Source organism: Taudactylus pleione, unplaced genomic scaffold (assembly GCF_031769625.1).
Source record: "Taudactylus pleione unplaced genomic scaffold, aTauple2 ptg000048l, whole genome shotgun sequence".
NCBI lineage: Eukaryota > Metazoa > Chordata > Amphibia > Anura > Myobatrachidae > Taudactylus > Taudactylus pleione.
Window position 1 is genome coordinate 2,017,203 of NW_028284450.1, and position 27,321 is coordinate 2,044,523.

Here is a 27,321-nt window from a genome sequence, read left to right on the forward strand (position 1 = left end):
GACATGATGAAGTGGTTCCTCAATATCTGGAAAGAGATAAAGAAGAATTTGTGCAGAGCTTTGCAATGTATAAGATGTGTGCAGATAGGAAAAGGAAGGGTTCCTTTACTGAGTGCTGGTGACAGAGTTTGGTTGTCAACCAAACATCTGTGGTTGTAGGTACCAATGATGAAATTTGCTCCCAGGTTCATTGGGCTTTTTAGATTCTCTAAGTGGTCAACCCGGTGGAATATCGCCAGAAGCTTCCTGGCACACTTAGGATACCAAATGTCTTCTACATTTCACTCTTGAAGCCGTTGGTTCTGAATTGGTTTTCAACATCTTGTTAACTTCCTTCAACTATTCCAATGGATCATCAGGAGGAGTATGAGGTAAAGCAGATTTTGGACTCTAGAGTTTCTCGAGGACCAGTCCAATTCTTTGTGGACTGGAATGGTTATGTTCCTGAAGAATGCTGTTGGGCCAAGGCATCAGATATTCATGCACCTCAACTTCTCTGGAGTTTTCATCAGAAGTTCCCTGGTAAGCCATTTGTGGGGTGTTTGGTGCCAACCCCTAGAGGGGGGGTAATGTCACAGAGTGACAGACTCTGGAATTCTCTCACCAGGTCAAGCGGTGCTATTCCCCATCCATGCAGCAGGCGAGGAGACCCTGGTGCCCACTGCTGAGGTCCTTTCCAATGGCAGTGCATCTCAGTGGCTGCAGCTCCCATAGGGATGTCCAAAGAGTACATCACTGTGGGCAGCAAGATTAAGGTCTCTATTTAAGGTGGATTTGGGACACTTCCTTCTTGCAATAGTACAGGCTCCTATACTGTACTCCAGTGTTCCCAGTATTTACTGCCTGCTCATTCCTGACCTTGGCTTGTTCGTGACCTGATTCTGTCTTCTCCTTGGTACTGAACTTGTATTCCAGTTTTGACCTTGGCTGTTCTCCATGACCTTTCTACGTCTTCTCCCTGATACAATCTTGACAGTTTGGTTCTGACAGTTAGTTGACTACATGTTATGCCTGAATTGTATTCTGCTCCGTCCTAAGAACACCAGCAACTGTACAAAGGGAACCAAATCTGAGGGCCGCGACCTGCGTGTCAGACACAGATAATCCAAACCTCCTTGCAGGGGTCCCTGGTTGATACTGCTGGCACGTTAGACTCCGCACCTCAGTATTGGGTCTTGTCAATTCTGAAGTACAGGCCAAGCATCCATTATCTGTCCAAGAGTTGCGACACATTCCTATGTTCAACAGTAACCTTGCTAAAAACTATTTTGTAACTCGGGCATTCTGGTGTAATTTACACACATAAATTTTAAAGGGGGGTGATCTGCCACCAGTTTAAACTGTCTGCCCAAGAGGACATATATCTCAAAGTATCAAATGCCCACTTAATGGTCAAGGTTTCCCTTTCCACAATGGCATACCTCTTTTCATACAGTCAAAAAAACGCAAATTCAAGCACACTGGTAAGGTACAGTCAGATGTTAAGTAAAAGTTCTCAGATATTTCTTTAAATCTTAATTATCTTAAATTTCAACGTTACTTCCTTCGTGATTCTTCCTTATAATCAGTTTAAAAATATGTCCAGCACCTGGTCTCTTCCAATCACTGCATAGTTTAACGCAATTGTCCCTTTGTATATCGCAAGATGTGAGGGAACAGAATATAATGTAAAATCCTCAATTTAATCAATATAATACAATAAAATATACAAGTAAATCAGTGGCAGTGTACCAGAGGTGACCTTTTTCAAAAGGAACATCAACCAGCAAATAGGGGTAATAATGCTTCCCCTAATACGCAATACTTTATGGGTTCAAACTCAGGAGCTCCACGATTAGTCACCAATGCGTTTCAACCAGCTCTGTGGTCTTTATCAAGGTGTATATCAACATGTGCATAGAGCAGGTATTTATACCCTAAATCAAGACAACCCTCACACAAAGGGGTGTGTTCAATCGATTTACATCAGTCATTTCTCCAGACCTCAGTTTTCACTCCATATGTGTAAAAGAAGTCTATCTTACCTTCTGCTTTTCATAAGGTGCAAGTATTATTTCATGTTTAGTTTATAAAAACTGCGATGCGTTTCAACCTGTGGAACCCCATAATTACCAATGAGTGTGCTTGTGTTGCATGTGATTCCACTGTGCGCTCCAGCCTGTGGAGTGCATCACGTGATCACATTGTGATAGGTGAGCGGGTTGTTGTTCCGCTCACTTCTGTCCTATGCTCCATAATGTGGGATGTCTAACTCAATTGAGTTGAGTAGGCCAATGGGAATAGTCCTGCCCTGCGTTCCGACCCGTGGAGCGTAACATGTTGCCACGCTGTGTGGAAGCAATGTTATTAACCTAGCCATGATGTGCATCTTTCTGTCTATGGAACGCTATGCGCTCCCAGAAATTACTTTTATATGGATCCCATCCTTTTTCCTCAGGAATAACTGCAGACATATTGGTTCCGTATGTGGTGAAGTCTTCCTAAATTATGTGTATGGAGGCTAATTCATGTACAGCAGGTCTACTGTTCTCATAAATATATTTCCCATAAAACACCCTTATACATCCATAAATAGCACTTATGAGATAAATACATATAAAAACATCATGACTAAATGAACATAATAAAATGAAATAAAAATGCAGTTATATTAATCCAAGGTTTAAATTCATGGCACTTCATAAAAAATAAAATCGTAAAGATCAATAAAAGAGATAAAATATGTGTATAAAAAAGGAGAGCAATATTTCATATAAACCACTTTAGTTCAAAATCTGCATTCATCCCATGTGATTCCAACTTTTTGACCTCATATATCATTCTCATCTCTGCCTTGGCTAAAAATGTTTCCACCCCCTTTGTCCACCAGTTACCTTCAACTTTCTTTATGCCTAGAATATTTTTAATACCTTCTGTTGAACTCTGGTGGTGTTCTAAAAAGTGTTTGACAATGCATGATTTGTTACTCCTTTTTTAATATTTCTTAAATGCCCAGCCCACCTTTCTTTTAACTTTCTAGATGTCTTGCCTACGTATTGTAGGCCGCAAATGCATTCAATTCAATAAATGCAATTTGTGCTGTTGAACGTCATGAATTCTTGGATCTTAAACTCTTTTTTATTGGCATGGGAGACAAAGGTTCCTGTTTGGATGTTTGCTTTGTATTTGTTTTACACACCACACAAGACCCTCACCTATGAAAGCCCTTGGTTTTTATTCTTCCTGTTCTTTTCTCTGCTATTGCACTTTTAACCAATTTATTCCTTAAGTTTGGGGCTCTCTTATATGTAAATATGGGTTTTTCAGGGATAATATCTGTTAATATCTGATCTTGTTGTAATAAATACCAGTTCTTTCTAATTATGTATTATATTGACTTATATTGATTATTATAGGTGGTTATGAAGGGGATGAAGGGTTTTTTAGATATACCTTTCTCTTTGTTTTGTAAAAGGTAATTTTGTGGCACCATTCTCATTTTTGTTATGGTGCTTGACAACTCATTTCCATCACATCTCTTTGCAACAAATTTATTTTTTAGTACCGCTGCTTGGTCATCAAAAGTTCTATCTTCCATGCAGTTTCTACGAATCCTCCTAGTTTGACTTTTAGGTACATTTTTAAGCCACCTTGGTTGGTGGTGGCTCTTAGTGTTAATATAGGAGTTACTGTCTGTCGGTTTTACATAATTTTTTGTTGCTATTTTACCTTCAGATTTATAAATAACCAAATCTAAAACATTTACCTCATGTTGGTTAAAATTATAAGTTTATAAAATATTAAAAAATTTTGTGTTAAGATATTCACAGTATAGTTTAAGATCATCCTCTACCCCGTCCCATATAAAATATATATCATCTATAAATCTTAGCCATATTTGTAGATGTTCAATATAAGGGTTATTATTCCATATGAACATGTGTTCCCACCATCCCATGAATAGATTAGCATATGATGGTGCCATTCTGCTCCCCATCGCGGTACCTCTTTTTTGGATGTAATAATGACCATCAAACCATAAATTATTATTATTAAGAATGAAGTCAATTGATTCTTTAATGAAACTCAATTTTTCTTCGTCTATCGGTTTGTTATTTTTCCTAAATGCATGTTCTACTGCTTCAATCCCTAATTGGTGATCTGTGATCGTATACAGAGATGAGACATCTGCCGTCACCAACCATTGATGTTCTGACACTTTAATAATATTCATATGTTGAATAGTATCTATGGTGTCCTATACATATGATTACACTTTCATGACTTCCGGTTGTAAATTATAATCAATGAAGTTTGCGAGGTTGGACATTATTGAGTCAATGCCCACTATAATTAATTAGTCATCCTGGGGGATTTTCTACATCTTTGTGTATTTTAGGTAATATGCACATTAGAGGTAGTACTGGATGATCTTTGATAAGATACTTTTTTCTTGTGTACATAGAATACCGCTATTTTCATAGTTAGTGATCAGACTATTAAAATTCTTCTCAATTCTTTCTGTTGGTTTTCCTCTTAAGAGGTTATAGGTGGTCTTATCTCCCAATTCTCTTAAGATCTCCTGATTATACTTATCAGTATCCATCACAACAATGCAACCTCCTTTATCGGCAGGTTTTATCGTTATATTTTGTTTTTTTTCCAGATTTTGTAGTGCCATGAATTCTGGTTTTGAAAGATTATACCATTCATTTTGTTTAGAGCCCAATTGTTCTATTTCTGAACACACAATTTATTCAAACTTCGAGGAAGCATCCTCTACTATAGGTCGGATTAAAACTCAATTTTAGTTTAAATGTGTCATTGACTTCATTACTACACGCTTTTTGATTTATGAAGTATTTTTTTAGGGATAACTTCCTCACAAACCTCTGAATGTCAACATACGTGTTGAATTTATTGAGTTTATTTATCGGTGCAAATTTCAAACCTTTTTGAAGAAGAGTTTCCTCTTCCTTTTTCAAATTGTATGAACTAAGATTAAAAATTTAGCTGAAATTGGTTATATTTTCATTCTCTTGTTTTTTTAGTGTTGTTGAGTTCTTTTTTTTCTTATTTTTCCCTTTTCCCCTTTTACCTCTTTGTGCAGTTAGTTTTTATCTCTTTGTTTTTTCTCCAATTTTTCCCCCAAAAAACCTCACATCCCAGTATGTCAACCGGTTCAAAGTGGGAAGGTAGTTTTGTGCTCGGTACATTGATATGCTTCTATAACTCCTTCTGTATGATCTTTGATTATAATAATCCAGCTTATTTCTGTATGTTTTTCCTTTCCCATCCTCCATTTTTACTGAGATCTCTCTCTAGTTACTACAAACAAAAAATGGCAGCTGCTCAATCAATCTGGCAGTACTTTTCAGGTGCATGAAAGGGAGGGGTCATACCAAGTAGAAAAAGAGAGGGGGGTTTAACCCCCTATTGTTCCTCAGCACACTGAATTATACTTGCAACAATATTTATGAAGACTATATGGTAATAGAAATTCAGAGATATTAGTTGCATACATTTGCAAATACATGGGAAGCTGCTAGGCCATGTCATGGCTTCTCTGTCATTAGCAGTCCTTAACACTAAGGGGTGCAGGGCACCCAAAAAAACATCTCCCCGATCCCATATAAAAAATATATAATCTATAATTCTCAGGCATATTTGTAGATAGTCAATATAAGGGTTATTATTCCATATGACCATGTCTTCCCACCATCCCCTATTTGCTGGTTGATGTGCCTTTCGAAAAAGGTCACCTCTGATACGCTGCCACTGATTTACTTGTATATTTTATTGTATTATATTTAATAAATTGATGATTTTATACTATATTCTGTTCCCTCACATCTTGTTTTTCGTATAAACCACCACGAGATATACAGAGGGACAATTGTGTTAAACTATGCAGTGATTGGAACAGACCAGGTGCTGGACATATTTTTTAACTGATTATAAATAAGGAAGATTCACAAAGGAAGTAACGTTGAACTTTTGGATAATTAAGATTTAAAGAAATATCTGAGAACTTTAACTTAACATCTGACTGTACCTTACCAGTGCGCTTGAATTTGCGTTTTTTTGACTGTATGAATTTCTGTGATTGATGAATCACATCTGTATTTTCAGGCTGCCGGTATACAAGCGTGGAGTGCAAACATGATTTATTGTCATTTATACCTCTTTTCATGCTCATTGAGTGCCTGATTCACTACAGATCACTATTGCGATTGCAGCTGCGATTACGCATGCAGTTATGCTTGCGAAAATATGCTAATGTCTACAACTGCTCACCTGGCATAGAGACGCCCATGCACATCCATATACATTGGTAATATCAGTTAACATCGTACCCTCACGTAGTATTACAGCAGGTCTGACCTTACTCAAAAATTGCAACTGATGTCACACGCAGTGAGGCCCTGAGTTTTCTACTCAAATAAATGATGGGATGCTCCTCCCCATCTCTGTTTTGGGTCAACATAGCACCTACCGTTGGGCTTCAATCTGTACCACAAATTCTAGAAAAGTCTGGGGTTATCAACATAGGTTGTTTACATAATGCTACTTTTAATGCCTGAAATGCTTTTTCTGCCTCAGGGTTCCATTTCACCATATTTGACTGCTTCTTTTTGGTCTGACATAGGAACTGCTGTGGTGGCGAAATTAGGAATGAACCATCTGTGTTATCCTGTGACCTCCAAAAAGGCTCTCGTCTGTTTTTATTTACCGGATGGGGCCAGTTTTGAATAGCCTCAATTTTGTTCAATTGCGGCTTATTCAACCATCTACCTATGGTGAATTCCAAGTAGTTAACCTCTTCCATTGCTAAGCAGCACTTCTTTGGGTTGGTCATTAGCCCTGCCTCTCTGATTGAGTCCAATACTGCTTTAACAAAGTGAGACTCACAATTAGAACTGCATACCTCCCAACTTTTGAAGCCAGGGACTCGGGACTCTTCACCCACCTACGGCACGCATGTCCGAAAAGGGGTCGTTGCTTCCTGAGAAGGGGTGTGGCTTCCTGATAAGGGGTGTGGCACCTAGGAAACGGGTGGAGCCGCGTGGCAACCCCTGTTTATGTCACTATAGGGGGCGTGCCCAGCACTCTCCGAGATGCTGGGCAGCCCCCCAGGCTCTCCCTACACTAGTGAGCCCCTTCTGCACACCAGAGCAGCGGATGTGCTCTCCCCAACTTCCCCTCCCACCGCGGGACACTGTGGCCCGCGGGTGGGACAGCGGGACAGTCCCATAAAAACGGGACTATCCCGCTAAATGCAGGACAGTTGGGAGGTATGGAACTGTGAATTACAACATTGTCCAGGTAGGCAGCTGCTACTGTCTGTGGGACTACAAAATCCTATCCATTGCACACTGAAAGGTTGCTGGGGCCCCACGCAACCCAAAATGTAATATCTTACACTGAAAAAGTCCTTCTGGAGCCGAGAAGGCTGTTTTTTCTTTTTTCTGTCAGTTAGTGGTATTTGCAAATAATCTTTTATCAGGTCCAATGTGGTGCAATATCTGGCGGTTCCTAGCCTTTCTATCAGCTCATCCACACAGGGTATAGGCATGCATCAAACTTGGACACTGCATTCAGCTTACAGAAATCATTACAGAAGCGTATACTGCCATCTGGTTTCAGTATTATAACTATGGGGCTTGACCACTCACTGTTCTATGATACCAAGTTCTAACATATTTTTAACTTCTTTAGAGACAGCTTTTCACTGGGTTTCTGGAATTCTATATGGCTTTAAGTTGATTTTGACACCTGGTTCAGTGAAAATGTCACACTTTATTATGGCTGTGCAGCCAGGTAGCTCTGAAAACTCATCCCTGTTCTTTATGAGGAACTTTTTAACCTTGTTCTTTTGAACAGCTGACAGTGGGCCTGATTCAGACCCGCTTGCGAGCGCTGAGCGCTCGCAAGCGGGTCGATGGTGCCCTAGTGCACATGCGCACGATGGAGGGAGCTCCGTCGTGCACATGCGCAAGACCCGAATAGCGACAGCCAAGCCATCGCTATGGGTCTCGCACCAAAGGGGGCGTGCTGTCGATGGTGAGTGACAGCACGCCCCCTTTGGTGGGCATGCCTGGGGCGTTGCTGCCAGACGGAGACGTTCCCATGGGGACGCCTACCGTCTGGGGCCGGCCTCACTGACATCACTAGTGATGTCAGTGGGAGTGCTTTTGGCTCTGATAGAGCCAAAAGCACTCCTGGGTTTGCGGCAGCGAGACCCTACCGCAGGGTCCCATCTTTTTGGCCACTCGCATAAGCTGTAGGTGGTCACCCACAGCTATGCGAGCGGCCAGGAGGCCGCTCCAATAATAGGTAGGACGGCCCTGATTCAGAGCAAGCGCTCTTGTCAGAGCATCCGGCTCTGAATCAGGGCCAGTGTCTTTGATACCTTTACTTCTGGAATAGAGGGAAATTAACTTACTGGTGGGCAAGGTTTATTTAACAGGACTACCCTATCCTTCCAGGGTTTTATTTGGTTAACATGTTAAATGTTTGCAGGTTTCCTCTTTCCCGATTGTTATACTTTTATAGTTAACCTAATTTACTTTCCCCTGGATCTCAAATGGACCCTACCATTTAGCCAAAAACGTGATTTCCATTTGAGTATTAGAATAAGAACTCTATCCCCAAATGCAAATGCACATACCCAGGCCTTCCGATTATACACCCTCCGTTGAGCTTGATGGGAATTTTCCATGTGCTATTTGACAATGGGCACCACAGCTGCAATTCTGTCCTGCATCTGTGATACGTATTCAATAACACTTTTAAAGGAGTGGACTGCCCTCCCAATGTCCAGTAACCCTGTCACATTCGGTCTATGGTGATCCTCTGTCGGGGTATTGGAAGACGTGGACCCAGGTTGGGAAAGGAACAGGAGGCGAGGGGCCTGGATAAATGCCTTCCTCATCCACAAGTACCAGATGTTGGCTAAACCTGACCAAAGGCACGGAGTCTAACTTACTGGTAGGTGTACACCAGTGACCCCCACAAGTGGGATTTGGGTTTAAGCTGCACCCAGCAAGCAGGTCGCGGCCCTTTGGTCAGGTATCCAGCACAAGTGGGAAACAGAAGAACACTATCACAGGGAAAGCACAGGAGATTACGTACTGGAAGTTTTTACTGGGGTGATGTACTGAGTACACACCCTGTTGATCCAGATTCAAGGCTGGCACAGGAGAATGGTATTATGAGATGGCACTTGGATGACATACAAAATACACACACTGTGGCTTCAGACGCAGAATTGGCACAGGAGGATGGTACTAGGAGACGGTACTTGGATGACATACTAAGCACATATGCTGTGGCTTCAGATGCAGAACTGGCACAGGAGAATGGTATTACAAGATGGTACTTGGGTGATGTACTAAGGGCCTGATTCAGCAAGGATCACATTTGCAAAGACGGTACACAATCGGTTGATTAATTTGCATTGCGCATGCATATGCATTACAGTGCACGTGCGCAAACTAGCAATTGCAATGCGAAATGCATTTGCAGAGGCTACGCAAATCCCGAGCACAGTGATTAGCAGGAAGTGCTATTTGTGGATGGTGATGGGGGGTGGTCGGGCAAACACAGGCATGCCAGTGCATTGGGACTGCATTGCAGGGGCGTGCATATATTATCCACTGCAATACCATATGCAGCAAAAGGCCTCATATTCCTGAGTGAGGTCTGACCTGCCTTCATTGTGCATATGGGCCCAATGTTAACAATTGTTTTGCTATGTTGCCCACGTATACGGATATGTGTAAGGGGAAGTGGGCGTCCTTATGGTAAGATGTGATCGCAATGCGATTGCAAACATTTGCATTTCACCGCTAATATTAGCAACTGCGGTGCGTGCGTTCTAGCAGAATAGCGATCCTTGCTGAATCAGGCCCTAAGTACACACACTGTGGCTTCAAGTGCAGAACTGGCACAGGAGATTGGTACTAGGAGATGGTACTTGGATGACCTACTAAGTACACACACTGTGGTTCCAGACACAGAAGTGACACAGAAGATGACTCTAGGAGATTGTCCTCAGAAGACGTACTGAGTGCACACACCGTGGATAAACACTAGGAATAAATGACTAGAAGAAAAGGAGCTTGAAACCTGGACCGCTGCAGCAGCAAGTATTCACTGGAAGCAATGACATTGTACAGGCAACTTCCGGTTGTCCAGAGCCCAGCTAAATACCCTAAGGTAGCAGTCCATTGGAGGATAGCGTCATTTGGCAGCAACCAATGGGTAAAGGGCTAATCAGGTGATATAAACTGTAATGGCTGTGTCCATGACGGTAACCGCAGGAACCACATCACTCAGCACATGGATGTCCTAGCAGACCCCAGGTATAATCCTCAGCACGTCACTCGACGCTGCACCTGGTGTCTGACCGCTCAAGAGGTCTGGGGAAGCCGGTGCTGAGGTGAGTAATGGCCAATCCTAGGCCGCAACCTGACAAACCCTCTGGGGTGTCTTACGTACAAAAAATCAAACAGAGAGAACCTTAAAGAGGCCTGAGGAACTTCTCTAATAACCAACAACAAATATGGCAACAAATAATCCCAGTTTTTCCCAAACTTATCTACGACCTCTTTCATCATGCATTTTAATGTTTTGTTAAACCTGTCTACCAATCCATCAGTCTGGGGGTGGTAAACAGAGGTCCTGAGGTGAGTGAACTTAAACAACTTGCACAATTCCTTCCTGATCCTAGACATAAAGGGAGTACCTTGGTCAGTCAGCAATTTTTTAGGTATTCCCACCCTACTAAAGACATGCACCAGCTTTCTAGCTATTATCTTGGTTGAGATATTGCGCAAAGGGATTGCCTCGGTGTACCAGTTAGCATAATTCATCATCACTAGGATATACTGATGACATCGAGCAGACTTTAACAAAAGCCCCACAAGATCCATGGCTATTCTGTCAAACAATACCTCTATAATAGGCATAGGAACCTATAATACTGGTACTTAGGACAGGAAAAACAATATTCAGACACCTCTTTATGTGCCCCTGGCCAAAAGAACCACTATAAAATTCTGTCAGTAGTTTTTCCTGTTCCTAATTGTCCTGCTGTGATGTGACCATGAGCTAGTTCTCATGAAGTTCTCCTATATGGCTGGGGAACAACCAGCTGTGTTACCACATCCTCACTCAGTTACACCACTTGGTACAACAGCTCATTATGGATGGCCATGTGCCTGTCACCATGTTCAACCAGGTCCACATTATTAACTTTAACATTATATCTAGCTTTTATTAGGGTGCGGTCTTTTGTTCTGATGTAAACAGCACCTTCCTCACCTCAAGGTTAGGCATACTTTCAGCTGTCTACTATTTCTTCTTCCCCTGTAGGAGGTGCCTGATTTTGATCCTCATCATCTGCTACTTCCTCAGCTGTATTACCAAAGGGTAATGGGTCTGAGAGGACACACCCACTGCCAGCAAACCATCAGTACTGTCATCCAGCTCTATACTATTCAGAACTTTAACTATATGGGATTCCCATAATTTCCAAAAACGTGGAAAATCTCTCCCTGTTATAGCATCATGTACCAAGGAAGGGACAATGCCACCTTGACAATAGCAGATCCACAAAGGGTCTCAATATTCACAGTGTTATAATGCCAAGTGTCACCATGTAATCAAGTTACAACCACAGCTGTTTGCTGGAACTTTGAGGAATTTACTAACCCAGCTTTCACCAGGGTAACCAAACTTCCCAAATCTAACAATGCCTCTATCTGATTGCCTTCCACAGAAATTACACACATTTTTTTTTTGGCTCAGCCATAGATACAGCAGTGCAGGCTAACCCGGCAAAGAAAGACAACCTACAACATTCAAAGGCAGAATCACATTGCATGGATTCTTGAACAAATGGGCAATTAGTAATAACATGTCCAGGCATACCACATCTATAACATTTAAACACATGATTATCAAGTCTTTTGTGTGGCGAGGACCTTCCTGGTCCCACCAGCCCATCTCCAGACCCAGTACCTACAGTCTCTGCATCTTTATGTTCCCTTAACTACCCAGCATTCTTTTCCCAAGGATCAGTATTACCACATTTTACTGTAGTGCTCTGTAAATCTAGGGGGTGCTGCAGTGTGGTCAGTAGTTCCTCTGCTGCCAGATATCTCTCCACCATCTCTACTAACTGGTCAGCTGTCTTTGAGTCCCCATGGCACACCCACTTGTGCAAACCCATGGGCAGAGACCTCAAATAACGGTCCATGACAACTCTTTCAACCATCTGTAACCACTTCTTGGTCAGGTGGATAAGGTCATGCATTTTTGAGCAGAGAGGTACAGTATGTCCATGGAGAACACCAAGCAGTACACTGGTTGCACTCAAACTTACAGTGTAACTCCCAGGCAAGGTAGGATTTAAGTTTTTAGCTTTTCATAGTTCAGAGCATCTGCAGTGCTTAAATCAAAATTAGCTTTTTGGGGTTCACCTGAAAGAAAAGCTGCCAACTGGTCGGGCCATTGTTCCTTAGGCCAACTTCCATGCACAGCAGTTTTCACAAATGTGGTCAGATACGCTTCCACATCATCAGCCATAGTCATTTTTTGAAGCAAATAACTAGCTCGTATAGAGCTGGAGCTGGTTGGGAGATCCAAGGATGCATTTCCAGGCTGGGCTGCGAGATGTTACACCACCTCTTTTAAGACCTCACGATCTAGGTGCTGTTGCCTCCGTATCTCCTCAACTGCTGTAGCCTGTAGCAAAATGAGTTAATTATGCCTTCCATGTTATCAATTGATTGGCCAATATATCTGTCAGTGTGTACCCAGCATAAGGCTAAAGGGCCTAAAACCTGAACTGTGCCCAATGGGTGGAGCCTGCCCTCACTCTCCATCCATAATCCCAAGAACCCTTAACCAGCTTTTTTCCAAAGCCCAAAAGCTCTCAGCAGAATAAACACAAATTTCTTTCTGGGATTTTAAAACATGGGGTACAGCTCCCTCTGAATGACCTGGCACAGAATTTTTTGGACAAATAAGCTTGTAGGAAGTTGAGGTTGAAATCACACTGTCACTGCCTTCATACACAAGTGACTATATATATATATATATATATGCATATATATATATATATATATATAGATATATATATATATATATAGATATATATATATATAATCAATTCCACAAATCCAGCACTCAGCATTGGAACGTAGATTTTACCTTGCTGGTATGCCCAGGGGATGGCACTCCCCATTTACAGACCAAAAGTCAGACGGCACTCCCGGACTTAACGGTGCAAAATTCAAGGTGCTTTATTCAACGTTTCGGGGTGACACCCCCCTTCACTGGTAAAACATATTTCATTAAATATCCCTTGACATGCACATCTAAATATGTTGTATACCTTCTGTCTTGCCCATGCGGGTTGCATTACATGGGCAAGACAGAGAGACAGAGTGGCCATCAGACAGAGAGACAAAGCGGCCATCAGTTCAGCCCTCTCACAGGGCAACAGTGACCAAGCAGTGGCCCGACATTTTGTGGAAGCCAATCACAACATGGCTATGCTCCATTATAGAGTGATAGATCAGGTCCTGGTCTCTATCAGGGTGGGTGACAGTTCTAAGAGGTAGCTTCAAATAGAGAGCAAGTGAATCTTTACATTAAATATGGTCAGCCCTAACGGATTAAATGAGGCGTTAAACTTAAGTTGTTTTTTGTAAATTGGTTTACTGGCCTGTACCATATTAATGTTCATTGTTTACAGCATACACATTATATGCCGGGATGTAGTTTTAGTGATGGTTTGCTTCATTATGCTTTATAAATGTTTTATGATTGAGGCAATGTCTTGTGACAGCCCTTAAGTGTACAGTATGTACAGTAGTGGTTTTGTATATTTAATAAAATTTTTAATTGTGTACTTTTCCATGCATGGATTTATAACACTGTTTTAGCACTTTTAGTAAGATAAGTTTTTTTGATAAAGCACAAGTAATTTTAGTGACTTATTATTACATTGATATTTGGTGCCACTGTTGTATTGGCATACACATATATATATATATATATATATATATGTGGCACAATGTTTTTTTATATTTATGCATCTTTTGTTATTTATTGCACATGTCACTTTGGCCAGCATGATTTTCATCGTGGTTACATTAGTAAACTTTCATAGTCCGGTGCTGTCCGTTCCGGGACCCAGGGGACGTCACATCCAATGTGACGTCACATCCGAAATCGGAACTGGTCGTACGGACGCCGGAGGAACGGGCTGCACGATGAGGAGGGAGCTTAAATGTTGCACTGTTGTACACTTTTTTTGTGTGTCCTGATGACGAGGGCTCTCGCCACGAGACGTTGAATAAAGCACCTTGAATTGTGCACCGTTAAGTCCGGGAGTGCCGCCTTTCTTTGGGCTATATATATATATATATATTGTGGGAAATAAGGCTCTTTACTATGTTCTGCTGTAAAGAACATGACTCAATCCTTGAAACAAAGAGGCTGGATACCTTTAAAAAGGAATCAGTATGATTAGCCTGCGGCTGAATAGGTGCCGGCTGAAATCCCGACAGCGGAAGGCCGGGTGGATCAGAATGCCAGCAGGTAAGTTGGCTAACCTACCCCGGCCCCCCCCAACCCTCCCTTGGTGGTGCCTAACCCTAACCTCCCTAGGGGGTGCCTAATCCCCCCACAGTGGTGCCTAATCCTAACCCCTCTCCCCGCACCCTAAACCTAACTCTCCCGGGGGGTGCCTAACCCTAACTTCTCCCCCAGTGGTGCCTAACCCTAACCCCCCCTTCCCCTAGCCTAAGCCTAACCCTCCCAGGAGGTGACTGGCCCTAACCCCCCCTCAATGGTGCCTGAACCTAATGTCCCTTCCCCGGGGACTTTGCCGTTACCTACCTGTTCGGACGATATAGATTCTGCTTCTTCGTGATGCCGGCGTCGGTATCCCGTTTACTGTCTGGATATCGGCGTTGGTATATTTCTGGGCGGTGGGATGCTGGCGTCGATATCCCGATGCCCGCATTCCGTCCGCCGGCAATGTGACTACATACCCTTTAAAACACAGCTGCACTACATGGGTCTAATTGGTGTGAGTCTGTGTGATGAATAAAGGTTCTGAGATTCTAGGGGAAGGTGCTCCTGACACTGAATTAGACAGCCAGGTGACAGAGAGCTGGTAATGTTTTGCTTAGTGTAATGGTGTGTACACACGGTACGATAAAAATGCACGATAATGATATTGTTCATATTGTTATCATTCAGATTTTGGTGTCTTCCAACCCACAAATGACCAGTGATGAGTGGGCAGTATCAGGGCCGAGCCTTATTTCTTTGGTAAGCGAAGATCGATTTTGGCGCCCCATGGTGGACTATGGGCGTACAGAAGACACGAGCCTGAAAAAAGGAAAGGGGCATGGTCTCGTGGGAAAAGCTACATCTACGAGCCATACATTTAATCATTTGAACTTGGGACACAGTGCGAGCTGTCCGGAAAGGGGGCATGGCCTTTCCTCAAACCACCGTTTCTTCACTCTGGGGATGTGCCCAGCACTCCCGGAGATGATGGGCTCCCCCTAGAGACACCCAAAAGCATCGGGTTTAGCCGCACAAAGCGGCTAAACCCGACTAAAGTCCTGACCGCAGTGCGAAATTTGCTGTTTGGTCCTAGTGTGTGCATGTGGTAAGGCTCCACTGGGGAAGGTACTGATGCGAATGGCCAAATATTCTCTGTAAACGCACTGTGGAACATGCATGCGCTATATAAATAATTAATATATAAATTGACCTCATAGAAAACCTCTATTTGAAGTTAAGTATTTCTATGATAGAAATACATAGCAATATGTCCACTTTAATAATAATAATAATAACTAACAAAAAACAGCAAGATATCAACAAACATTATCCACTTTGAAAACAAATATATATATGGTGTTGTTGGACTGATACACTTGATGCTGTGTTCGTCCACCAGGGGTTAGAGCACTGCACAGCACTAAAGGACTTGGAAATAAAGGCCCTGATTCAGACCCACTCACGAGCGGCTGTCCGCTCGCAAGTGGGTCGATGGTCTGCACTGCGCATGCGCACGACGGAGGGAGCTCCGTCGTGCGCATGCGCAAGACGCGACGAGCGAAGGACTTTCCTTCGCTCGTAGTGTCTGATCAAAGGGGGCGTGCTGTCGATGTTGATTGACAGCACGCCCCCTTTGGTGGGCGTGCCTGCCAGACGGAGGCGTTCCCAAGGGAACGCCTACCGTCAGAAGCCGGCCCCACTGACATCACTAGTAATGTCAGTGGGAGTGATTTTGGCTCTGATAGAGCCAAAATCACTCCTGGCCTTGCGGTTGAGAAACTCAACCGCAGGCTTCTGCTCGCAGTGGCGATGGTCGCGATGGTCAAGACCATCGCGACCATCATCCTGCACGCTTGTATATGCTGTGGGTGATGACCCACAGCTATACGAGCGTCCAGGAGGACGCTCCATATTTATGGAGGTGGGCCCTGATTCAGAGCGAGCGCTCTGGTCAGAGCGTCCAGCTCTGGTCAGAGCGTCCAGTCCTGGATTGCCGTGCAGTCCTCTAACTCCTGGTGGGCGAACACAGCATCAAGTGTATCAGTCCACCACCACTATTATATATACATACATACACATACACCAATAATTTGTTTTCCACTAAATATGTGTATATAGAAGAGAAAGAGAGAGACACACACACACACAGTATATATTTAAAAGACCAGGCATTAACATATTTATTGGGGAAAAAAAAGCTGTTGGGAGTGTATATATATATATATATATATATATCACTACATATTATTCTTTCATTAAAACACTAAACTAAGTAATCAAACTAAAGCTATAATGCACCCCAACCCCCCAGCTCTCTCCTACCTCCCCCAAGGCTGCTCCAGGCTCTAGGCCAGTGACAGGTGGTATTCACTGCTCACCATGTGGGCGTCCTACGATGAGGCTGGAGCATTTGTGTGTAACTACTCCATAATTTGTAAAGTGCATAATTAAGCTGGCAAGCGAGTGGGCGGGGGTGCTGTGCCGGCGTGATGTCATCATGCCATGTTGCGCAGCCAGAGGAGGCGGTGCTGCAGAGTTACAAGGCAGCCAATGTTCTCCCGGCCAGTATCAGCAAACCTATTCCTGACCGGCAGTCAGTATGTGTGGCTGCGCCGGGAACTGAATTGCGGGCGGCGGCTTCACAGCGCCCTCTTCCGGCTAGCGCTCTACGCGCTTGCGTAGTCAGCGTAACGGGCGGGCCGGCCCTGGGCAGTATGGACAATAACTACATCGTCCATAGGCAGTGCATGCCAGTCAACCAGGTTGATATCGACCAGGTTACATAGGGACCCGCGATCGTTGATGTGTACGCGCCATAAGGGAGCCATATGCTGGATGTAAATGTGCTGACATAACACTTTGCTTCAGTAAGAAGCCAACCAACAAGGACAACTTCTGTCAAGTGTGTTCTTTGTAAGGAGAATCATATATATATATATATATATATATATATATATATATATACTGCAGTGCAGAGGTCTGTGATACTGATATATTCTTTTGAAAATAAGTGGAAGCACGCTAACAAACATATACAATATCAAAGCACAACAGCCTGTTTGTTTTGCAGCACTAGATTACAAGTCCGCTATGTCTGACAAACACAGTAGTCTCTTTGTTTTCACTGCAGTGCACTGGTCCCCTGGATTGCAGTTGTTATTGCTAGCTAGTGTATCTGACATATCAGTGCTGTAACAGGGCTTTAATGTGTTCTGTACGGGCCCTGTCCCCTTTGTACATGACATCATGAAGCCGAGCATAGGGGGCAGGGCGGGGCCGGATAGCACCTGGAAGCACAGCAGTGCTCAGAGCATCTAGAAATGTTCCAAGTACCCTGCTAGCCAGAAGCAAGAGCCAGGGCCGTAGCTAGGGTAGTGCGGCCGGTGCCATCGCACAGGGCACCACAGGACAGGGGGCGCTGTCTGGGCCTGTCAAATTTCTGTTTATTATCATTCTCACTTGTAGCTTCCTCTTATTTCATCCCCAGCATCTCCTGGCCTCCCCTATCTCTTCCCTGGCCCTTCCCCATGAGGCCATTCCCATTTTTTGGGTGTATTATGTCCCTTTGAAAAATGAGGGGGGTGCCAATGCTCTTTCTGGCACAGGGCACCAAAAAGTCTAGTTACGGCTCTGGCAAGAGCCATGGGGCAGCGATTGTGTCGCCCACAGAGCCATGCAGTCCAAAACACTCAAGATCTGACATTTCTGGGAAAATTACATTTTGCCTCAGTCTAAGATCTGAGCTTGGCGGGAAGACCTGACCCGGGACGCTGTATCACTCGGAAACCCCAAGTTCATCTGTCAAACATATGATCTAAATGTTTTCAGCATAAGTAATTTTAAGAATTAGTTTGTACTACTAATATGGAAAACCTTTCAATTGAATTGGGTAAAACTGCTGGAAGGCAAATATTGTTCCTGTACTCTTATGCTGGGTAAAAACTAGATGGCATATCGTGTGCAGCAATGATGAACGATATGTTGTAGCGACCATCTTTATGTGTGTACACTCAATCTTTCAATGACTACAATATAGATATATCGCATTGGTCATGCTGCACGGCAGATGCTGTATATCTGAAAGATAGTTTGTTGGTATCGTGCAGTGTGTATGTTCAACCAAATGGCCACGTGATAGGTCAGCTGCTGGGTGTAAATTGCAGGAACATTTGGCACAGTTTAATACGACAATCTGAGTGTGTACAGAGAAACAATTATTTGGTCACGATTCTCTGAACAGACCTTTAGTTTGGATAACAACGATAGTTGTTTAGTGTGTATTAGCTATGGACCAGATTCCAATATGGACTATATTGCACAGCAGCAGGGAAGAGGCTGTGCAATACCATACATGTAAAATGCAAATGCAGCAGGAGGTGTCTGTAGGAAATAGACACCTCCTGTATGCATCTGCGACCCTAGTGTAGTACCTGTAGATACTGCTTTGGATCACCACTGCAACCATCGGTCGCGATGGTCGCTGCCCTTGGCCAGTCTGTATAAGCTGACACTTACACAGCATCGCCGTCGGAACCCCTTTGTCAGGTCCAGAAAGTCTGCGTCCCACAACGCAGACCCTGTACTTGGCATCCTTACAAAACGGGGACATTGCGCCTTTCTGCTAATAATATTGTGTTACCTACTAGTAACCTCTCCTTGGCTGCCCTTGCACGTTTAATCACTGACCACTAGGTCTCAATGTGGCAGACATGCGAGAGTACTAAAATTGCTGATATATTATGTAATATGTAAATAAAAAGTGTATTGGTCGCTCACATCAGCTTAATGATATTGCACAGGTGCTTGTAAAGGGTGGGGTTTATTCTGAACCACAAAAAAAAGGATATTCCCTCCAGCACACTGCAATAATATCAGAAAAAATACTTGAATCCTACATGATAATAGAACTTCAGAGGTATTAGTTACATACAGGCTCCTCTATAACGGCGTCCCTAACATTCAGGGGTTCACGTCTGAGGCGCAGGGCACCCCAAAAGAATTCAGTCAAGGACCATCCCCAGGGCATCACACGAAAAAGGGAAAGAAGGTGATAGTGTAGTGTAAAGTATGGATGTGCAAAGATAATCAATAAGTGTTAATATAATAAGAGAGACTTAAAATTACATAAATAAACAAACAAATAAAAAGGAGATGAAAAAGTATCTATGTGAATTAAGTGGTGATGCCCTGAAAAAGGCCCAGCCAGAGCAACTCCGGGTGGCCCCACGCCCAAACGCTCACCCCAATTTTTTGGGGTGCCCTGCACCTCAGAAGTGAACCCCTAAATGAGACAGTTATCTCTTGGGGCATAGTTTGATTGCTACTAGAGCTGCCATTGTGCAGCATTGGAAGTGCACGTCCCCCCTGTCCTTGTATAAAATTCTACATAAAATCCATTATGCTTTTCAAATGGAAACCCTAGGGGTGCCCTACTCCTTTTCAACCTCCTCCCCATTAGCAAAATGGTTTAAATGGCACAAATTTGTTTCCGATGGATATAGTGCATTGATGATCCTTGAGAGCCCTTGAAAGACTTATTCTGTTTTTTACGTGCTACATTTTGTATTTTACATGTCAAAAATGTTTTGATGGGGTTTTTTTTATTGCCATTTGTGATATGTGATTCCTTACCCTCCCTTTTTTCCATTCTGTATGCCTTCCCAATTACAGATGTAGCCACTCTCATCGATCCTCGTTATGGCGTATATTGTAGTGTGATAATCTAGCCGCACTGCGCCTGGTCTCAGGGTGGTATATTCTGGTGTAGGGTGGAGCTGGATGGTGATTTGAGGTGTAGTGTGGCATATGTAGTTGCCAGCGAGTGTAATACTTGTGTTCATTTACCAGATGTCGCTTTTGAAAATCACAACTGCGCATGGGTGAGTTCTACATTGAAATACTGTACGCTACAGCTCTACTGCACTGTGCTCTACAGTATGATTTGCTTTAACCATACTGTAATGTTAGTACAGGCATTGAGCATTATTTTCTGCAGTGTGCTCACATAAGGGACCCCCGCTTTATAAAGTCCTCAGCGGCCGAAGTAAAATGGTGTACTTCCAAAAAAAAAAAACTTGCAGTTTGTGCTTAAAAGACGTATGGAGTAAACATAAAAACATTAATACTATTCAACCTCACTGAGCTAATTGTATGGCTCAACACCATCCCCCACCAACATTTGCTTCTATTCAATGCCACCGCATCATGCGCCCGCTAAAGACATTGAAAACTGTACACAAAAGTGACCTTAGTGGGAACTGAACCCTTGGGAAAGGGTATGGCAATCATCGATGATGCCACTAGTTTCCATTAATGGAGCAATCACCACCCAGTGGTGAAGCTATGTAACTGCATGCTGTGGATTCTCTTGTGCCTTAGTGCGCCTTACCTTGCTATTTTTATGGCGCGACTAGGCTGCCTGTATGGCGTGATAGCAGCAACGATGAGCATGGCTGCATCTGTATGTGATGTTCTTGTTATGTTTTTGTGCTTTCTTATATTGCATAAAATCAATAAAAAATATTGATGATAAAAAACAAGCCCTGACATGCAAGGTATACCACAGCAGAAACAGACATTCTCACACTTGCACACCTCTATTGCAGCTCAGAGTGAGTGAAGGCACATACAGTACATGGAAAGTCAGTGACTGACACTAACAACAAAGCAGAATCCTAACACTAGTCTTAAAGCCCCCATATATCTGTGATGGACTGGGGCAAGTCCCTGATCCCCAGACGAAGGGGTCAGAGCATCACTAAAATCCAAAATGTTGGATTTCCCTGGTTTGCTAATGCCAAAATATAATCGTGATCAGCAAATCAGGGATTTTTAACATGAAGAATTTCACAGATTATCTTATGGATCGTCAATCGTAGATGGGAGCCGATCGGTATTTCTGACCAGCAGATTGGTAATTCTAATACGATTGTGGAATTGGGGGAACAGCCAGCAGAAGTATGGAGGCCTGTACATGATAATGTACATGCATCCATGTACACCCTTATCAGCCAGCCTTATACAGTTGTTTTGTCCTCAAAAAAAAGTTTTAACTCTCCCTGGAAAGATTATTTCGTATATTACATTGTAATTTAATATGTTGATTTTGTGGTAAATTCTTTTTTCTTGTATGCATTATGTGATGGTGGAACAAGATTTTTAAAAGTCTTCTCTTAAAGTATATGTCTCCATTAGCAGAATTCTCTTTTAAATTGTGTAGACATACAGTATTGCAAATAATGTTCTATTATTAATAATATATGCTACCAATTAAAAATATTTATATTTCAGTTTACTTAGTTTTACAAGTGTTTATAAAATTGTTTCAACAATATACAATATATTCTAACCTTTTAGGTTATTGCTTTCTGTTTACTGAATATTTGTTTATTCCTTTAGCACAAGTGAGTTTCCTGCATCATCCACTGGACCATCAAAAAGCAGTATTTATTGTTGGGATTGTGACTGCTGCAAGTGCACTAACACTAGGATTTGCTTTTTGGTTGATTATCAGAAGATGTAAAAAAGGTAATTACATAACTGCTTTCCAAATTATATGAATAATATAGGGTGTAATTCAATCGTTTTTACGCTTCCAACCGCGCCTTATCCTATGTCTAAAGAGACGGGGCAAAATTCAATTGTTTGTTTTCTGCACATATTGCGCCCAAATAATTGCAAAAAAACTAAACCCATATAAATAAAGTCCTGATTAGCGCGCCCAAAACAAGCATTTATTGCAAATTTCCAGTTTAGGAGCATGCGAGCAGAAATGTGTCCACCTACGACATTCACACCCAAACAGTGCAAATATTGAATTGCTCCATCAGGCCGCCCATTACTCACAGATGCAGGCGAAAATAATTGAATTACCCCCTATCTGTGAAATGCTGTGATTGAAAGAAGAATACTTAATCAAATTCTTTATGTAGCCAGTGAACTACATTAATATGTGAATATACATTTATTTACAGAGCCGGCGCTGCCATTAGGCAGCTGTAGGCATTTGACTAGGGGCGCCTACCACTAGAGGGCGCCTCTGAGCCGGCCTACAAGAAGTCTGTAGGATATCTCTGATGGAGACATCATTCATCTACATGGCCATGCTGCCGGCAGCAACTGCGTGTGCTTACAGGTGCTGTCACTTTTCCCCTGCTCTCTGTGCTAGGCTGAGCTGTGCTGGCCAGGCTGTCATTCCTCACACAGCCAGCCCAACACGATAGCTCCGTCCCTGCTCTTTCTTCCTCTCTCTCCCCTTCCTTCACTCCAGTCCCAGCCAGTCACAGAGTAGCTCTGCCCCATGATGAGTCAGTCTCTCTCTGAGAGGAGGAGCTGTGATCATGGCAGGGAGCAGCAGCTGCATGTGGTAAGTGATGTGTGCTGCTCACTGACTATAACGTGTATCAGAAGTAAATGAGTGCAGCACCTGTCATTTTTTTTCCCCCTCCCCCCTGCTGCTGGAAGCTGATAGAGATGAGCAAGGGTTTAGTGCTCCCAAAGTGTGCATGACATTGGAGCAGATAAAGGATCTGGACAATATCTTAGGTCCTTACAGCTACAGTATATATTACCCTGCATCTCCTCTGCTCTTGATATAACTACACCCCTGAAATGTCAGCCTCCTAGGTGAGATATGGCTCAACCCTACAATTATACTGTATTATCCTTGAACGCTGTACTGTAATGTTTTAAAAATACACCTTAATTTTTGCAAATCCTCTGGTGTTGTGTATGTATGTGTGTGTGTGTGTATATATATATATAGAAAAAAAGGATCTTTTATTCATAGGAAAGAAAATCACAATTTGTCGACTTTTCAGTCTTGCTATATCACCCCTGTCATACTGGACAGGTGAATACTATTAGGGAGCTGTAGTGGATGTGGATGTGAGAAGGGTTTGGGGGATTCAGGGGCGGTCTTGTGAACCTTTGCCTAGGGCGCCCTGAAGCCTTGCACCAGCCCTGTACATTTAATATGTTAAGTAATATTAAGTTTGTATACAGACAAACAGTCAGTACAAACAAAGGTACCACAATATAGGCACAATATAGGCAATTAATCAGAATATTATACTGATAATACTTGTAATAGAACCACTTATACCAATGTATGAAAACTGGTAAACGCTATAAATAATATACAGTAAAAACACCTGTGATGTCTATGCAGGGCACTGATGCATTCGTAGGCCGCAACTCTTTTTACATCACAGATTATATTGAAAATAATACAGATGTGTCCTCATACATCTAGCCTCAATACACCATGCGGCGAGAGATGCATGGCTCGAGTCAGTCACCAGGTCCCGTGCAACTCTGTTAGGGCGTCTTTTTGTCACAATGCAATGGGACAAGAATGACCAGGAGACTGCACTGAGTCTGTATACAAAGCACAATGGTACTTGTCGTGGAAAAAAGCAGTGGCCGCTGCATCATAGCACTTTGTATATAGATTCAGAGACTTGGTCGCACGTATATACAACTGTTGCCTATCAAATTAATCTGTACAGTCTACTGGTGCATCCTAGTCACATCGCATTGCAACTAGGGATGTGCAGGCTCGGATAGGTTCGAGTTTGCACGTGGAGTTCGGATTTTTCCCTCCAAAAAAACGGAACTCAGAACGAGGCAAAACGTCATCTTACATGGACGAACATCATCATTCCTGGACAAAAGACCAGGAATGATGATGTTCGTCCATGTAAGATGACGTTTTGCCTCGTTCTGAGTTCCGTTTTTTTGGAGGGAAAAATCCGAACTCCACGTGCAAACTCGAACCTATCCGAGCCTGCACATCCCTAATTGCAACTAAGATGCATTTTCATCAAAAAAGATGCCTGGTGCTAGCAGAGTCTCACAGGACCTGGCACGTAGAGAAAATGATGCATGAGGACACATCTGTACAACTTTGGAAAATGCTAAAGTAGGGGTGGAATGATTGACCTCTATATGGACTATTTATTGGTGACACCACTGTGATTCGCTGCATTTTACAGTGAGGAGTGGAGCCACGATTCAGTCTCAATAGGGGAGACTGAGAATCCTCTCTCTGGAGTCACATTTCTCTTATTGGCTTAATCAGCTCAGTGAGGTATCAATATTTTTATACTAATAAATCTTTAAGTAGGAAGAGTCAAGTAAGAAGAATACGATAGATACTATGAACTAGAACAGATCTATTCTTTTGAGGTCGAATTGTACCAATAATATAACTCTAGGGGGCATATTCATCATCCCTTAATTTCTACAAAAATATGTGAAAATGCAAATTTTCCCTTACTTTTGTAAAAATTAAGGGTCAGGGCTATTCATTAACAGTGTAACACAGGAGATATCACTGTTACTAGGGGGCCTATTCATCAACACTAAAATAAAGTTTTTAAGTACATTTTCCTTAATTACCGTTATTTTAGTATTCATGAAGAGACTTAACGCAGGAGATATCACTGATATCTCCTGTTTTTTTCCCCCTACGTTAATTTCCACACTCCCCATACATTAGTACGGGAATATGGAAATTATGCTATTCATCAAATTCCGAAAATTATGTATATTCGGAAGTTGATGTAGTTACTATCCACCACTGTGAGGAGGCGAATAGCAGGTAACACCTGTGTCATCGTGGACAGGTCCCCCGGCGTCTGCATCCGGCGCTTTGGTCCATCCTCTGGCTCCGGTGGCTGCTCTGACACTGTGTTCTAAAAGGAGAACACAATAAAGTTTAGGGAACATTTTTTTTTTTTCTCTAAACTGTACTGTGGTTTGCTGGGAGAACATGTGTCAGAGCAGACACCGGAGCCAGAGGCGCAGCAGCGGGCAGGTAAGTGCGGGACAGGGGGGGAGGTATGTGGAGGGGGGGACACACAAAATGACCGCAGCTGTAGGCAGTGCTGCACATGCGCTGGTTTTACGAATGTAACAGCGCATGCGCAGCACAGATTCCAGCTGCGTTAAGTTAGTGTATATAGGGAAAACTATCTATTTCCCGAAAAGCTGTCATCACAAATATGACAGCTTTACGAAATAGATACTTATGGAGAGGAGGAATGATGAATTCCTCCAGTAATTAGGTAGAACTCCATGCAAATTCTGAACCGAATTACCTTAAGTTATGATGAATAGGCCCCTAGGAGACATCTCCTGGTAACAGTTCTCCCCCGAAATTCATCAAGTTCCGAAAAGGCATTTTTTTCGGAACTTGTGAGTGATACTGTGCGAGATAATGTTCAGCATCTGGGGAGGGAGTTACTTACAATGGAGGCCGGGGAGAGGTTGAAGGGGGCCTGGACGAACACCAGCGGGTCAGCGGCGGCCGGCCCGGAACGGACACCTGCGGCGGCGGCAGGGGTCTCTAGAATTCTGAGGGGGGGTGTCTGGGGTGGAGGACAGCTGTGTTATAGAGAGGGGTAGGAGAGGAATGGCAGACTCAGGGGCCTATTCACCAACACTAAAATAATGTTTTTAAGGACATTTTCCTTAATTTTTAGGTATGATGAATAGGCCCCTCAGTGAGGAAATCCTTATGGATTCCTCAGCTGCAGGGGAAAAGTATCACTTTTCAGAAAAAAGAGCAGTTTTTCGGCAGTGATACTTTAGGCAAGGAGGCATGATGAATACCTCCTTTTAGTTTTTTAAACTCGTAGAGAGTTTAAAACATAATTATCACTAGTGATAATTATGTAATGATGAATAGGCTCCTAGAGCACTTTATTATACATAAACATATTTGAAAAAGAAGTCACAAGACATGCACACAGTTTAAAATTTTTTATATTTATCACTTTTTTTCAATTTATATAATTTTGAACAAATATTTTGCAGCTTGTTTTTAATATATGTGATACATATAGTTAGTGGCGTAGATTCATCCCAGATGCCCGGAGGCAAGTTATAATTTGGTGCCCCTCGCCCCCCATAAAAAAAGGGATAATACCATGTATTGGGCCGCCGTGATGGTACACTCCAGGTACATATTTACAGCCCTAAGTGGGGTGAATATATTGTGGGCAATAGAGGAGGTGCCCCTTCAGTTCTGGCACCCAGCGGCAGGCGCCTCCATTGTCTCCCATAGTTCTGCCCCTGCATATAGTAATTTATTTTAAATTAATAAAAGTTATATTTTATTTAAACTTTAGTGTACCAATTGCAGACTCATTTTGTTACTCCTATCTAGTCTATGGCAGCACCCCCTACTTTAATTGATTATTAATTGAGCATATTTATTTATGTACAGGAGTTAACATAAAATTCATAATTTTCAAAGTAATTTCCTGGTGCAATAGAGGTTCCTTTTCTCTCATACTAAATGTTATTTCTCATCATACAGCAAAGACAATCTACACAAAATTAATGTGTTTTTTAATTGATATTGCAAGAAACTTAACTAAAAGTTATCTGTGTGTATATATTTTTTATAAACACCACCTAGAAATTCTTTGTGCTTGTTGCTTTTTTATAACTGTATAAATCAGCAAACAGCTTGATACTCTATGCGACTGAGAGAGTAACCCCCCCGCCCAACCACCACCTCCCGATTGACAATCAGGACACCAGTGAATCTACAGTATTTAAGCTGAGGGAAACCTTTTCTTTACACAGGGGCTTCCAGGCACCATTTTACATTGTGAACGACGCCATTTGGAGCCTATTTGAATATCATAGACGGGCTTCTTCTGAGAGAAGTGGTCATTTCAGTCAGGAATAACTTCCCATCAATGTGGCAGCACAGTTTTATGCAACACTACTTCT

At 42.6% G+C, this 27,321-nt stretch overlaps 1 protein-coding gene across 1 annotated transcript in view; it reads left to right on the forward strand.

Annotated features, from left to right (window-relative positions):
* Positions 1–27,321, forward strand: part of SELL (selectin L) — a 279,488-nt gene that overhangs the window by 231,314 nt on the left and 20,853 nt on the right. Inside the window, exon 9 of the mRNA XM_088460537.1 lies at positions 21,973–22,101. Coding sequence (XP_088316663.1) covers positions 21,973–22,101 — 129 coding nt within the window. The remainder of the gene's footprint in view (positions 1–21,972; positions 22,102–27,321) is intronic.